The 16,977-nt window shown below is 45.9% G+C and overlaps 1 protein-coding gene across 1 annotated transcript in view; it reads left to right on the top strand.

The window, feature by feature from the left end:
• LOC149325446 (solute carrier family 41 member 3-like) overlaps positions 1–16,977 on the top strand; it is a 78,455-nt gene that overhangs the window by 9,379 nt on the left and 52,099 nt on the right. Inside the window, exons 4-6 of the mRNA XM_089564289.1 lie at positions 761–905; positions 2,980–3,126; positions 6,732–6,867. Of these exons, the coding sequence (XP_089420415.1) occupies positions 761–905; positions 2,980–3,126; positions 6,732–6,867 (428 nt within the window). The remainder of the gene's footprint in view (positions 1–760; positions 906–2,979; positions 3,127–6,731; positions 6,868–16,977) is intronic.

Genomic DNA, 16,977 nt, shown 5'->3' with positions numbered 1-16,977 from the left:
CATCAGAGGCGCTGCAGCTGACCACGTGACGCTACAGCAGCGGTATAAAGCTGAACTTGCCTCGCTCTCCGGGCACTTACGAGGCGGCCAGGTGTTGGGATGCCGCCTAGAAGCAGGGCTGATTTGAACGAGAAGCGAAAGCTTCAGCGTGCCACAGAGACCGATGAAGAGCGGGATGAACGTCAACCAAGGAAAGCCATGTATTACCAAGCCTAGCCATCAATATGCTACGCATCTGACTAGGCTTAACCTTAGCTAAGCCTCAGCCGTTTTTGTTAGAGTACTACCGCAAATTTTTTTTCACATCGCGTCATTGACTGTAGAGAGCGAACAATTTCCCTGCTCCTTCGTATTTAACTTGAGGCAATTAAATAACCATCCTTTTAAAACAGCCCGGTCTTTTGACAGTGCCTGTGCACTGAGCTCGAGCTTCAGGGCTCTGCGTGCCCTTTGCAAGTACAGTATTTGTCAAAAGTAACCATTCTGCATGGTTTAATTCTCATTTGTATAGTAGAGCCCTTATGGCTTCCTTAAAGGTAAAAAAGTCCTTTGAAGTGTGAGGACAAGGGTTTTCCTTACCATACAGGGATTTAGAGCTTGAGGGCTGGCATAATAGCCTTAATATACCACTTAGAAGAAAAAAACGTGCAGCATGGTTACTTTTGGCAGACTGTACTTTACATGCACTTTACACGCACGTAAAGTGCACAAATGAAGTTACGTTGGTCCTAGAAGTCCGATGTATTGCGATGCCTCGCAGTGCCAGTCGACGGTGGCGACCATGGTGGCCTGCACGCTGGCGCTGTTGAAGGGATTGGCGCTGAACCACGACATGGATCTGACCAACGTCGGCATCCTCTTCGCCGGTGCGCTCGCCGCTGTGAACACCGCCAGCCTGCTTCTCAGTTGGGTGCCGCAAGGATTGTTTCATTCCGGATATGCGAACGCACAGAAGATGCGAAAGTGCGTAGGGACACATGGAGGCTGACAAATGTCAGATTTACTATCCAATTTTGGAAACTATCGAGCGATACCTTAACAAATAATGTTGTATGGGTAGACGACATTAAATATGCAGCGCGAGCGATACCTGAACAAAGGATGTTTTGTAGGTAGAAGACATCAAAAATTCAGCAATATTCATCCAGCCATCCAACATCAACCTTTTCCTGCTAACCAAAGAGAATGTGATGAGCGTGGGCCCGTCACAAATGACGGAAAGGGCGGGTAGCGAATGTTCTTGATTTGCGTATTGGCACCTAAAACATCCTTGGTAAAGTGTATGGTGAAGAGGGAAGCATCCTTGGTGAAGGTGGTCTGTGCTTTTATATTTTTAAATGGCAATGTGTTTTGAAATATCGAAAGTCAAAAGTACCCATCCGAAAGCTTGTTGAGGTCGCTTTCCTGAACTACAAAATTATGAATTAGCGTCTCTTGCAATTCTTATGCGTAAGGTACAGGTGAAGGTGGTGTATTTGACAGTGCAGTAGAAGTTAGCTTCGTTTCAGCGACGGTACCACGTCTAGCGGCGCCATATTGCATTGTTCTAATGCGGGGAATCCAACTCAACGAGCCTTAAAATGAGTGTTTTTGAATTTCAATAGTTGGAACCACATCGCCAAGTAAGAAAATTAAAAACAATGCTAACATCCGATGGCAACGACAAGGCCATCATTTTTTCTCTATAAACTTCTAAAATAAAAAATATAGGTTATTTTAACTTAATTATTCATCTAAGTACAAGCCCATTTGAAGTACAACCCCCCGTAAAATGTATACGGCCCACGAAATCTGCTTGTGAAGTCTGATGCATGCCTCCTTATGCATCTTCATCGATCGTAAACACTCGCAAGAGAAATGGCATCGCGTCCTCAATCCTACCATGCTGTGGACTGATAGATATGCTATACGAAGCCCCACTAAACACCTCAGAAGCAAACCCCTTGGGCTGTATACTTTTGACGGGGGCTGTACACTATTTACGCTTTGCTGTAAAATCCAACAGATCGCACCGACTTATCTCTCGCGGCGTTTTAGATGAAAATTCTTAAAGGTTAAAAAAAAAAATAAACCTCCATACGCTGAGTTCCGGGCGTGGGTGACCGGGCTAGTTGGTGATTCATGGCTGCGAAAAACGGAAAACAAACGCAACCTTTACGACAAGAACAGACAAACCGCGTGGTGAGTTGCTCCTTTTCCTGATGCTTGACTTAAAATTGATATTGCATATCTTTCCTCGCTGCTGCAAATAGTGAGGCTTCACAGAAGGGTAGGCTTTCGAGGTGTCACTTTTTAGCAAGAGTTGTCTTAATCACGTGGACGCCACCGTCGGCATCAAAGACAGTGTGGTCACTAGGTGGCTTACGCGTATCAGCATTGTGCAACTTTATCGAAGTGTTATCTCCCTCAAAACTTTGAAGCAATGACTTCAGGCTGCCTTGGAAGAGGTGCTTTCAGGGGCTATAGTGCACGATTCAACCGCTTTTCTCACTTGATTTCTACGCAAAATCGTTTTTCTTAGTTGTGTAAAGGGTAAAATTAATACTCTCGCGTGAAGGTTGAACCAATAAGCGTGTAGTTCTCTCAAACATCGCTTGGATCTTTGTTTTACTAATGATTCAGTTTCATTTCGCATAAGTCCGATCTGAACGTCGTAGTTGCAGTATTGTTTGGTTGCGGTAGACGAGCATTTGGACAATGGAATGCACGCAACATATGACGCGTACCGTGTGCTTGGTGGTGGACACCAGTTGTTGCATCGCCATATCAAGCGTGAAAGCCTGACGTTGTTTTAAGGGAAATCGTTGCAGTAACGTTCTCTAGGGCTTGATGTCATTGAAAAAATGACTGGACGATAGTGGAGCTACGTTCATCATAGAAGCCTGGTAAGTTTACGAGACTGCGGTTTTGTCGCCGTGCATAGGCTGCAAGAGAGGGAAGTTTAGGCGCTCACGGTGCACGGGCGCGTGCGTTTTGCAGGCCTGCTGATGTCCTCCGTGGTGGTTCTCACAGCCAAGTACCGCAAGAACCCCGGCCATATAGCGCCGGCCATCGCCGCCTCGTTCGGCGACCTGACCACGCTTCTCCTGCTGTCCTTGTTCGCCTCCTTCCTGATGCGACACCCGTGTACGCCTCAGTTCATGCGATTCTCTGTGTCAGCGCTTTTCTTTGAGCGAAAACCATCTGCAGCGGCTGCACGTTTTTAGAATCATGCCGAAAAGCAAATTACATGACGTGAATGACAGCGAGGTCTCTGTGTCGCCGAGCCGCAGCAGTGGCTCAGTGGTTATGGTGCTCGGCTCCTGACTTGAAACATGTGGGGTCGATCCTGGTCCCGATGATCTCATTTCAATGAAGGTGAAATTCGAGAGCACCGTGTACTGTGCTGAGATGACCGGAGCCTTCCACTACGGTGTTCCTTACATCCTGAGCCGCTTTGACACTTGAAACGCCCTAAATCAGATCCCCCCCCCCCCCCTGTTATCCTTTTTTTGCAAATTTGTATGCTGTGACTGACGTGCCGAGTAGGCTGTTTTCAGTGGATGTTGTTAGGACGGGTAATAATTCACGCTAAACGAAAAGACGACGAGCTCTACAGGTCGAGCCAGCCCGCGCGGCACCTCTCGCTGGTCACGTTAACTGGGAGCTATTAGACACTTTTAGTTGGCCGTACGTAACGGGCTTACGTACGCAACGCTCACTACGTTGCGTACGGTACGAATGGCGCGTCCGTGACACTTTTAGTTAGCCGTACGTTAGCGTCCTTCCGAGTGCACGTACCAAGCGCATCCTAAAATTCTCCGCTGTAGGGTGCCTCGATGCCTGTCCGCCGCGCCGCTACTCCGCTGTGCTTCTCCGCGCCATCTGGCGCAAGAAATGACAACTTATGTTTGAAAAGTTCTTGACATCAGCCAAGCCAAGCCTCTCGCCAATCCTCCTCCAGCCGTTTTGTTTTGTTTGCTCGTGGTTGTGATCAGGTTGTGATTCTCGTGTGCTCCGCGACTACCACGGCAGCTATCGAAATGCCGAGAGGCATTTAATTACTGGTAACGAAGCTGGCTGCATCACGAGTCTTTTTTTTGTTCCAAGAAAAACTATGCAAGCAGAAGAAAATGAAATAATTGACTAAAAGCCAGAGAAGTGCTCCGCCAGGTGTCGTTGCTACGAGGTAAACACGGTGCTTAAAGGCAGAAGTTCAGTCGACATTAGACGTAAATCAGAGAGCTGTTGTAAGATTAGCACTAGGTGCCCACGGCAAAACAACAAATGAGGCAGTACAAGGGTATATGGGCTGGGCATCGTTCGAAGCACGGGAAGCTAAGAGTAAAATACTACATGAAGAACGCCTGAGGAAATTGGACGATAACAGGTGGGCAGCTAAGGTATTTAAATATTTATACAGAAAGAGCGTTGACTCACAGTGGCGGAAAAGAACTAGAAAACTAACCAGTAAGTATGCAGGTCATGAGGACGGAGAAAGAAAGAGCATTAAACGACAGGTTAAAAACGCGGAAGTTAAAAATTGGATGAATTCAATGGAAAAGAAACAGTGTAGAACTATATCGATGCTGGAAAAGGCAGATCAGGAAAGAATTTTTCTATGATAACTCAAGAGGCAGTGCCCTACTTTTTGAGGCTAGGTCAGGGTGTCTTAGAACGCGCAGCTACAAAAAGAAATTTAACGAAGAAGATGACACATGTGCAGTGTGTGGTAGATCTGTGGAAACAATTGAACACCTCATAATCAAATGTGACGGTATCCATCCGGATGTCGATGCAGGCGCAGTCACTCTTCCTGAGGCCCTAGGGTTTAAAGATAACAATGGTCATGTAAATAAATCTGCAGTGGAAGTCAGCAAAAAGCGATTGGAGGATTGGTGGCTGAAAAGCAGAGATGTGGCATAAATAAAATAAAGAAGAAAAGCTGAGCATGGTGGCATTTGCCACCACCCCGTTTCAAAGGGAGCGCTCCTATCCATCCATCCATCCATCCGTCTTCCACGGTTAGGCCTACAGCTTGAAAATCGCCAAATTATCTTTAAAACAGGGGCTAGTTATCGTTTATACTTCTGTGTGTGGGCGAGTGTGCGAAATAAAAGCGAACCGCTACCATTTGAGCGAGCTATCCCGTCGGAGAATGCACCGGCGACATGTATTTATTTCGAAGCGGGTGAGTAGGGCGCCGCCATCTTGTCAACGCAACCCGTAACGTGCCCGTAGCGCACGCACGCAACGACACGATGCGTGCGTACGTACGCAAGCGGCCCAGCGGTACAGAACGTACTGCGCATGCGCACTCGCGACCCGCAACGTTCCTGCGTACGTAACGCCGTTCCGTGCGGCCAACTAAAAGTGTCTATTGGCGTGAGAATGATGCGAATTTAAGCTCCTGTCCCTCTAAAAGCAGTAGTTTCAAGGCAGCCAAACTTTTAGCCTACCCAAGGCTCGGCGCATACAGTCGTGCTAAGCCTTTGGAATATAACTTTAAGAATTCACTTCAATTTACGAAATGCAGTACACTTAAACAGTGCTTTTATTCATTGATATAAAGCTTGAAAACTGACCAAATAAATATTCGTATCCTGAGCACATTTATTCAATGATATTAAGGTGAAAAATGACCCATATGTGTGCATAGACTCGGCCGGTACAACCTACAAGCTAAATCGTTCCATTTGATAGGGCAAGAACTCTCAAAGTAGCGAGAGAGGTTGTAGTGTTCGGATTGCATCCCACGGCTTGGAATTCAACCTGAGGTCAGGATTTAATGTCGTCACTGCTTAGAAACCCTCCTGCACACATGCATGTATGATTCATTACCATAACTGTAGATCTTGGGCTACGTGTCAGCACACTGAAAGTATTGGACATGAGAACAATTTCTATATTTTATCATTGGAACTATTTTTACCTTTACGAAAAGTTAGACGTGCTCGCAGTCCTCTAAAAGGCAGGTTAACGTATTCGTTTTTCGCGCTGGATTACACTATGACGCTGCAGCCTGGGCATTGATGTCATGCTCGGGACATACGGGATTTAATACCCACTGACGCCGGGCACCCACCGGCTTCTTTTAGATGGAAGCTTTTGCTTGGCCTGTTGCTCAGCTTCTCTGGGGTGCGATATTTATCATGGACTTAAGTTCCACCTGGAGCGCATCAGAAACCTTTTGCCACAGCGGTTTCTGGACTAGCTGGCCTGCGCTACCCACTCTCTTTGAATTTTAGATAATAACTTCTGAAAATTTCACTCCTATATTGCATTTCAGCTTCACAGTCGTACTGCAGCGTCCAACTCTCCTAAACGATAGAAAACTGTACTAAATATTACTCGTCCATACATTCCAGACAGGCTTTAATTCCATATTCAAATTTGTCCTCACTGCGCATCAGGACCTGAGCGGGCAGTTACTTTGTTCCTTACGCTGTTTCGCCCACCGCCGTATCTAGTAGTGTTCATAGTTATCCAGATTCGTTACATTCCCTACCACAATCTTCAACTTTCAACGATAGGTCATATTTTGAATTACAACTTACTGACGATGTAAAATGTGCGTGTGGCGACTCTGTGCGCCAGCCGTGCCAGTTGTGTGGAAGTCAGCGCGTCCTATGCTACTTTGTGGCACAGTGTTACAAAGTAATGGTGTAACGACTTTGTTTTAAGGGATCGGTTTGCGTTGGTCGCGGTGTTTTCGTTCTGTCAAATGTGACTTCCACGGCGGCGCAACGCAGACCTAACGCCGGCGGTGATCCTGAGCTGCGTGGTGCTGCTGCCGGTGTGGGTTACCCTGGCCAGCCGGAACAGCGTCTCCCGAGAGGTGCTGCGTGTTGGCTGGCTCCCCATCATCGTCGCCCTCACCGTCTCCAGGTACGCGCGGTAACACCGGAGGAAACGAAAAGGGACAACTACTGACGATATGTGGAATCGGATTAGCTGCTCTAGCACTGTATGAGCAAGGTTAGGAACATTTCTGCGCGTTCAAAACGGGTAAGCGTATGATGACGAGGTAGTGTTGAGAAAATGCTGTTCTATCTGGTTTAGTTGAACATCTACTGCAGGTTGCTATGTGAACAAAACTTTTTTCATCGTTTCAAAGAGCTCATGCTAGCAAAACAATCAAAGAACAGGTCACCTTCGGAGCCGGTACAGAGCTTCCATAAAACACGCGCGCCTGCATCCCTGAAACAATTTTCCGTGTGTATTTAAAATGTGGGCTTGAGGTGGTCCTACACGACGTTTCGCATAGGGTTGCCGATATTAGTGCCAGTGATTCGCGGCACATTAGACACTAGCGACAATCGAATTCGACACCAAAGAAGTTACGTGCAGATAAGGGAATACGGAGTGAAGCGCCTATACTTACGAGGAGGCTACATTACCCACTTTCAGCAGATAATTTTCATAATCATCATCATGTTCATCCTGAGTACGCCCACTCCAGGGCAAAGGCCTCTCCCATGTCTCTCCAATTAACTCTGTCTTTCGCCAGCGGCCGCCACCGTATCCCCGCAGGCTTAATCTCATCCGCCCACCTAAACTACAGCCACTCACTGCTAAACTTTGCTTCTCTTGGAATCCACAGCGTTACCCTCAAGGTCCCGCGGTTATTTTCGCATTAAGTACTCTGTTCAAGCCCATTTCTTCTTCTTGATTTCGACTGGGATATTATTAGCACCCATTAGCTCCCTAACCAGCCCTGCCCTCTTCCCGTCTGATAACATTGCACCTCTCATTCTCTTTCTATAGCTGGCTATGTTGTCGTTAACTTAAGCTGAACCGTTATTGTTAGTCTCCACATTTCTAACCCGTTGGTGAGTTCCGGTAAGACACAGCTATTAATACTTTTCTCTTGAGGAAAATTGATCAAATACCATTCATGATCTGAGAGAGCCTGCCGTATGCGCTGCACATCATTCTTCTAGTTCTTTCCTTCTCATTATCCGGATCTGCCTTCACTGCCTGCCCTATCTAAAAGTATTTCCTTAGCACTTCCAGCACCTCGTCACAACCTTTTATGAACAAACAACTTTGCCCTCGGCCTTCAGTTCCCTGCAGCTGCAAAGTAACTGATCAAGGCAGCGGTCAGACCTGGAAAGCAGCACAGGGGGCTACGAATATGGTGCCGGACAGGCCTCCTTTGGAAACTCAACCTGGAAACATTCAACGCTGGAGCCTTATCCTAAGACGTTAGCCTAGCAGTGCTCTCCGAAGAACTAGCTCGCATCAAATGGGATGTTCTAGGGCTTAGCAAGGACAGGAGGACAAACGACGGGCACGCACGAACTGTGATATCGTGGATTGGCGGACAGACGACAACTAAATGTTGGATTTCTCATCAATCAGGATATGTATGGCAGCATACGGGAGTTCTATAATATAAACGAGAAGGTGCGAACTATCATAATTAGGCTTAATAAGAGGTACAAGCTGAAGGTAGCGCAGACCTTCGCCCCTTCATCCAGCCATGATGACCAGATTGTTGAAAGCTTCTGTGAAGGCATGGAATCGGTAATGACCAAAGTAAAATCAGTACACTGTACTCACTGACGACTTCAATGCGAAGGAAGGCACGAATCACACAGCAACACTGGCGGTGGATGATTACAATACAGGCTCTCGGAATAGCAGGGGGGAGTTATTGGTAGAGTAGGCAGAGAGAAAGAATTTACGGATCATGAGTACCTTCTTCCGGGAACGAGATAACAGGAAGTGGACTCGATAATGGAAAAACAGCAGCGCCGAAAAATACACACACACAGCTCAGGAATGACGTAGGACACGGAAGTGGACATGAGAGAGCCCCAATGGTGAGAATAAACATGAAATCGACTTCATACTATGCGCTATGGTACCGAAGTCAGGGCAAAGGAAAGGTGCGTTGCAGCGACCACAGATTGGTAAGGTCTCGATTTAGCTTAGAATTAAAAAGGAAATAGAAGAAACTAGCGAAAAATACGCAGACGAAAGTTAGGCAAGTCGGATAACGTTCAAACAATCGAAGGGACATGTATAAGTTGCATGTTTCCGCAATAAACCCCAGTCGCTTGTCCTGTCTCTAATGTTGCTTTTCTGCTATTTTTTCATCATGAAATATAAGACCATCAACAAATTAGTAAGTAGAAAAATTCAGGATATGGGTACAGAACATATATCCGCCTTTTTCTGAGGAAGACAGTACTAATGTTCAAACACCCAACGTTAATGTCGGGTCAAACAAAAATAGCGCAGGGCAGAGCAGGGACAAGCAAAGATACATACGAGAGCTAACTTTCAACAGTTTCTTGCCAACCGCGGTGCGATAAATATGCACGACATGGCGATACATTGCACAGGCGCAGGAGGAAAAACAATTTCAATAGTTTCTCAGATAATCTAGTTCCTTTCGAGATAGTCCAACAGACGGTTTCGCGATGCACATGTCACCTAAGCTATCTATGGCTTCGGCTTCGATGATTTCGCGGGTAAATCGGCTGGGAGTCTTGGTGATGACGTTGCATGCTTTATAGATAGGTACGCAGTCTTTACTGATTCTGCAGTGTACATCAAGAAAACCACTTCTTTTTTTTCTTTTACATTGTAACGATGCTCGCGAAGGTGTTCGTTCAGGCACCTTCCACTCTGACCTATATATTTCTTTCCGCGTGTCAATGAAATGCAGTACACAATTGATTCCACATATTCAACGAAATTGGTTACATGCTTCGTGGTTAAATATGCTCTTGACCTAATTTTACCACAGCTCAATCACGTATATAATCTTGCCCTAGCAACAGGCATCTTCCCTGACAGAATGCAGTTATCTAAAGTTATTGCTGTGTTTAAATCCGGTGACAAAAATTCTTTAACTACCGCCCGATTTATATTTTGCCGATTTTTTCAAAAGGCTTAGAAAAGATAATACATCTCCGAATAACAAAGTTCGCCAATAAGTTTAATCTTATCAGTACCTCTCAGTTTGGCTTTCGTAAAGGCCGTTCTACCGAGACTGCTCTTTTAGCGCAAAAAGAAATAATCCTAAAAGCATTTGAAGAAAGAGAAATAGCTGCTGGCCTGTATATTGATTTTTCGAAGGCATTCGACTGCCTACACAACACAACACTACTAAAAAAATTAGAATTGTATGGCATACGAGGAACTGCACTCCAATTAATAACGTCATACATGCAAAAACGGAAGCAATGTGTAACAATCGGAAACTACATGTCGACCTACAAAACAGTTAATGCAGGTGTACCTCAGGGAGCATCCTGGGGCCCTTGTTATTTCATTTCTACATCAATGATATCACAAGCATCCCTACAGCTGCGAAATTTGTAATCTATGCTGATGACGCTACTTTGTTGTTTCGAGGCAATAGTTATGACTCCCTGGAAAATAATATTAGGAACTCTCTGAATTATTTACATTCTTGGAGTGTCGCAAATTCGCTGCAGATTAACAGCAAGAAAACCAAAGTCGTTATCTTCACTCCAAGGCAGTCATCAGCGCAACGTATTAATTTAACCTTCTGTGACACAACAATAGAAGTCGTGGATACAATAAAAATACTTGGTGTACATTTTCATAAACACATGTTATGGGACACTCAGGTTAACAATATTGTTTCCCGAATTGCCAAAAGCGTCGGCTTACTAGCGAAATTAAATATTTTCTACCGACCCCAATTAAGTTACGTTTGTTCAAAGCATTGTTTCAGTCACATGTAAACTATTGTTTTCTGGTATGGGGAAGCACAACATTTACAAGTTTACAACAGATTCACATGCTACAAAAAAAAGCAGTTCGCCTTATCGCAGGGGTAGATCCTTATGCACACACTAGAAGCCTGTCTACGCAATACAAAGTACTTTCTGTGCATCGGCTCTACTCTTATATTTTAGCCAAAAGATATAAACAGGATGTCCAAAACAATGAGGTCCTCATTCAAACCATATCAATACTAAGTATAAGAGAAGGTAGATCTACATCGCGGTCGCCTGAAATTTGGAAAATTCCATTCTTACTCACAACCATCAGCCGTCAAATGCTCGAATATTCACTGCCAACCTTGTTAAATTATCTCCATAAACACGATATTAATATCCAAAGTGTTAGCACCCAAACTCTGAAGAATTTTTACACAACAAGAGTGATGGTTATGCTCGCTATAATTGTATAAAGATGTTTTTCTTTTCTCAGGTGTATTATGGTGGTCTTGATGTGATGGGGATATCTTATTGTTGTGTAAAATGCGATTTTTTCTTTTCATACAAGAAGGTCTTGACTCACTTTCTATGTGTGTATGTTCTCGTGACTATGCTGTTATACATGTAAATGTGCAACTGCTGTATGCCTTGTAAATGGGGGCTCGAACCCCGTCAAGTGATATGTTTTCACTTTCGTTCGAGTCCCTTTCCGCCTCGACGGAATAAAGTTCAATTTCAATTTAAATTTACCACCCTTTTTCGCAAGGCCAGTTCTTGTCAACTTCAAGAGTATCTGCAGCTTTTCAGGAGCTGAAAAAACGACTTTGACCTTGCCCGTTGTCCAGTCACTTTCAAGCGATAGGACAAGCCGTGAGTGCCAACGTTTTGCTAATTTGCTGAAAGAGGAGGTAGGACATCTAGAGGGAACAGATCTGCTTCGGAAGGATTTCGGTAATACTTGCAAGGACATGCACAGGAAACCCGGCGTAAGTTAGCCTTCGTAATTGTTCACGCAAACGTGCTGCTATTTGCTGAGGGCAGGACTTTTTTATGGCATTAGAGAGGCATAACTTTACAAATCCTGTCTTGATAAGTTTGCAATACGCAGAATCATATGAGAGCAGTGGGTTGTTGGAGCGTGACTGATATTTCGAGTAAATCTGATGGTCCTCGAAAAAAGGTTCATCTCAAGGAACAGGATACAGTCCCCTGATGGCAACTCATGAGCAATGACTAGAGGCAAGAAATCTGTGCGTACGAAATTTAGTGTGTTAGTGGCAAGTGTTTCGGAGGAACCAGAGTCACAGTCGAGGAAGATTAGTCATCAACCTATCTAAAAACATTTGTTACTTTTAAGTAAGCAAGGTGGCTGCAGAGAGCTCTGTCAAGTTTGGCTAAGTATAGATCGCTAAGCAGGGGTGCAATGCAAGACCCTATACATATCCACTTTTTCCCCAGATATGGCGACCCATCCGAAAGAAAAAAAAAGTGGACTGGAGATAAAGACATAAAATTTCCAAAAAGCCACTGCTAGACGTTCCCGATGCGTCCTGGAAGGGAATCCCTCCAAACTTGTCGATGCAAGTTTGAACACAAGAAAGCAAATTATCTTGCGACAATGAATAAAAGAAATCCTTATTATCTATAGAAAAAGCTCTTAAACCCTGGTGCGTAGGTGTCACCCAGACTTCGCGCACTTTTACGTGGGAAGCTCCCAGACACCCTTAGAGTGTGAGGGGGTAGCGGTCTCGGACTCAAAGGAGATGCCCTCGACTCAGCGTGGCAAGCCCAGCGGAGACCAGCCACCAAGTGACAAGAGGTTTTTGGGCGTTCGGTGCCCAGCTTTCGCTGGTCGCAAGCCAGAGAATGGGTCGGAGCCAAAGGTTCACAAACAAAACAAAGTTTATACAGCAAAGAGACGATACAGAGGATTTCACCATCACTAGTACGAACACATACAAAGTGATTAATAAAATAATGCAACTCGTGCAAAGTTAAACTCGAGAGAGAATGCAATACAAAGGCAATATTGCACCTAAAGTGCACTAACACAAGAGAGAGAGGTAAACAAGCAAAACACAATTTGTTCACCGGGCACTGCGGCAGTCCGACGACCAGAGTTCCATGACGATGCCGTCCCGCAGACTGGCGACCGTTGCCTCGTTGGTCCGATGCTGGCCGAGTGGTGTTTTCCCGGGAGTCGAACGGGCGCGCTTCGATGAAGCTTAAACGGCGGTCCGGACTGACTGATAGCTGTCAGCGTCCATCTTTTATAGGCTCGCTCTCACGTCTGTTTGTTCTAGGCGCCAAAGTAGGCGCACACATACACTCAGCATTTGCAGTGCTGTCTCCCTTCCCTCTTCTCACTGGCCGCGCGTCCCCATTGGTCAGAGGTCGGGGGTCGCATCTCGAAGTTTCGAGCGTGTTCTTGAGTGGCGCCGTCGCCGACGGGCGAGGGGGACGTGTCTTAGTGCACGCAAGGCTACGCCCTTTCCCCCCGTCAGCTGCAGAAGCAACTCGTCTGTTCCAGAGAATTCGGCGTGGATGACTCATTCCTTCGGCGCACGCCGTGGCGGTGGAGAGAGAGGCACGCGCTCGGCGGGGCTTTCCCTCTCTCCCGTTAGGCTCGCGCTGGCGAGACGCCGTGCGCGCGGCGGTTTTTCTTTGTTTCTAAAATGCGCCGAATTTTGTGACAGTAGGAGACTTTACATATGTTATGACAACATTGGACTCGTTGACTAGGAAGGGATCGTCGATTTGCAGCAGGCGCAGCTTTTCTTGAAGGAAAAGAGCAATATACTTTTGCCATGTTTCACTCACAGCGACAATCGCCCTGAAAGGAACTTTCACCTTGTGCGTTCTAGCACTGTAAATGTCAAGGTGATCCCGTTTGGACGACTCTATGCCCTTTAAAATTCTTTGTAGCTGTAGCCTGTTACAAAGCTCTTTTGCTTTAGTTTTCAGCTTAGAAATAGACCGCTTCAGCTGAGGCTCGAAAGCATTGGCTACTGCTTCCAGGGCTTTTGCACTGAACAGCCCGTAGGACATGACAGCAAAACAACCCTCTTTGTCTGCAGGCAGCACACAAAGTTTGTGGTCCCTGAAAACCAAAGCATCCCGTTGTAAAGATTCCTTCGGCGCTGGGGCTTCCATGGATCAAGGTGTCCACACCTTCGGAGACACAGCGCCAGGATTCCTCTGCAGAGACACCTGCGAAAAACCTGTAGTACACGCGACAGGAGTTCCGGCGCAGTCCTGTTCTTGTCCACGGCAAATTTTTGACCCCGTTACATCACCTGGTGCACGTCCTGCGGAAGGCTCCCGTGTTCCAGGAGGTGGACTGGGCTCTTGGTAGCGGTAGCCGCACACTTCTGTGCAAGATGATGACGAAGCTGCTTGATGCTCAAGCTGTCAAAGGAACACTGTAGTGCGATCAGTCAAGGCTGACAGCTCACGAAGCTGCTTCTAGGCAGCATTAGAGACTATGGCGGTGCTGACCTGTAATCGCAGGTATCTCCTATGCAGCTGTGCGAGCCGGAACCATTGACTTTTTAATCTTGCAAATGCGGGTTTCATTGCCATTAGAAGGGAGGAAGCCTCCAAACAAGGCTCGTAGGTCGTCTGGTTAAATCTTGTGGCGCATGCAGAAGGCAAGGGACTTTGCTTTGCAGACTGCACTGGCAATGAAGGCCACTTTCGCCGTAGGATCACGTGAAATATGAAGTGAAGAGCCCGATGTACTTGCAATGAAATCTATCACGGTGGCAGTTTAGGGTTCTTCGTAACACATCTGTAAATAGCGCAGTGGCAGAACAGGGACAAGCAAGGACTCACACGTGCGCTAACTTCCATCAGGTTATTTTGAACCGCAGGTCAACAAATATACACGAAAAGGCGATACATTGCGAAGGCGCAGGAGGACAAATAATTTCAATAGTTTCTCAGATAATCTAGTTCCTTTCGAGATACTCTAACAGATGTTTTCGAGCTTTTTTTACCGCCGTGCGGTTCACAATAAACTTAGAACACAAATGGGAAGTTAACGCCCCTTTTGAGTTCTTGCTTGTGCCTGTTCTGCCCTTGGCTATTTTTTTTACATTTGTTACCAACAAGCCCAAACTGCCGCCTTAATTGATTTCATTTCTAGCACATGGAGCGCTTTCCTTCATATTTCACGTGATCCTACGGTGACAGTGTCTTTCATTCCCAGCGCAATCTGCAAAGCAAGGTTCCTTGTCTTCTGTATGCGCCACAAGATTCTGCAAGACTATGTAGGAGCCTAGTTTCTCCTGGGAGGGTTTCTTGCTTCTAATGGCAATGACACCCGCATTTCCAAGATTAAAATGTCTGAATGGCTGCGGATCGCATGGCTGCATAGGAGATTCCTGGAATTACAGGTCAGCACCGCCGTGACCTGCTGCCAAGAAGCTGCTGCCAAGAAGCATGCTTCGTGAGCTCTCAGCCCTGACTGATCGCACTACAGAGTTCCTTTGGCAGCTTCAGCTCAAACAGCTTCGTGATCTTCCTGAGAAATGTCCGGCTGCCAAGAGCCCCGTCCGTCTCTTGGAACGTGTGAGCCTACCGCAGGACGTGCACCAGCTGCTGTCACAGGGCCTAAAGTTTGTCGCAGACAAGAACAGGACTGCTAGGAACTCCTGTCGCTTGTACGAAAGGCGTCTCGCCGTGCCTATGCAGAGGATCCTTCACGCTATGTTTCCAAAGCTGTGGATGCCCTGATCTATGGAAGCCCGAGCACCGAAAGTGTCTGTACAACGCGTTGCTTCGGTTTTGAGGGACAACGTACATAGTGTGCTGCGTGCAGACAGAGAGGGCGGTTTTGCTGTCATGTTCGAAGGGCTGTTAAATGCAACAGCCCTGTAAGCAGTCGCTAATGCTTTCGAGCCTCAGCTGATGCGGTCGATTTCTAAGCTGAAAACTAAAGCAAAAGAGCTTTGTAACAAGCTGCAGCTGCAAAGAATTTTAAAGGGCATAGAATCGTCCAAACGAGATCACATTGACATCTTCTTCAGTGCTAAAATACACAAGGTGGACGTTCCTTTCAGGGCGATTATGTCTGAGAGTGACATGTAGCAAAAGTATATTGCCCTTTTCCATCAAGAAAAGCTGAGCCTGCTGCAAATCGACGTTCCATTCCTAGTCAAGGACTACAGTGCTGTCATAACATGTGAAGTCTCCTACACACCAGGGTTCATTAGCTTTCTCTATAAATAAGGATTTCTATTCTTTATTGTCACAAGCTAATTTACTTTCTTGAGTTCAAACCTGCATTGACAAGTTTGGAGTCATTCCTTTCCAGAATGCATCGGGAATGTCTAGCAGTGGCTTTTTGGAACTTTTATCTCTTTATCTCCAGTCCACTTTCAGTCGGTCGGACGGGCCGTTATATCTGCAGAAAAAGTGGATATGTATAGGCTCTTGCATTGCCCCCTTGCTTAGCGATCTATGCTTAGACGAACTTGACAGAGCGCTTTGCAGCCACCTTGCTTACTTAAAAGTAACAAAAGTTTTTAGATACGTTGATGACTATTTCATCTTCCTTCACTCTGATTCTGGTCCCTCCGAATGACTTGGCACTAACACACTAAATTTCGTACGCACAGGCTTCTCGCCTCTAGTTATTACTCGTGAGTTCCCATCAGGGGACAGTATCCGGTTCCTTGATATAAACCTTTTATTCCAGGATGATCAGATTTACTGTAAATATCAGCCACGCTTCAGCAACCAACTGCTCTCATACGATTCTGAGTGCTCCCAACTTGTCAAGAGGGGAATCGCAATGCTATGCCTCTCTTGACTTACAGTACTTGAATACTTTAGTACATGAATGTAAGTACATCGGCGTTAATTTTACATCTAACCTAACATGGACGAGGCAAGATGAGTACACTACATCCAAAGCCGGCAGAATACTTAATTTCTTAAAACGAAATTTCAATAAAGCACCGTCTAATGCAAAACAACTCCTGTATTTCACTTACATCCGTCCAATTCTTGAATATGCCTCCCCTGTATGGGCCCCCCAGTTTGCTTACTTATGTGATATGCTCGAGTGCGTCAAAAATAATGCTGCGAGATTTGTGTCCAATAATTACAGCGTCTCAACTAGTGTCACGTCTTTTAAAAAACACCTTGGCTGGGGATCTTTAGCTAACCGTAGGGAAGATTTGAGATTGTAAATCATGCATCGCATCTATTTTGGAAAGCTGAGCATTGACATAGACCGGTATCTGCTTCAACCTCACTTTTCTTCTAGACGCGTTGATCATCAGTG

Source organism: Amblyomma mixtum, chromosome 10, assembly GCF_055824585.1.
Source record: "Amblyomma mixtum isolate Tamu chromosome 10, ASM5582458v1, whole genome shotgun sequence".
Classification (NCBI taxonomy): Eukaryota; Metazoa; Arthropoda; class Arachnida; order Ixodida; family Ixodidae; genus Amblyomma; species Amblyomma mixtum.
This window is presented reverse-complemented; position numbering and strand designations above follow the sequence as displayed.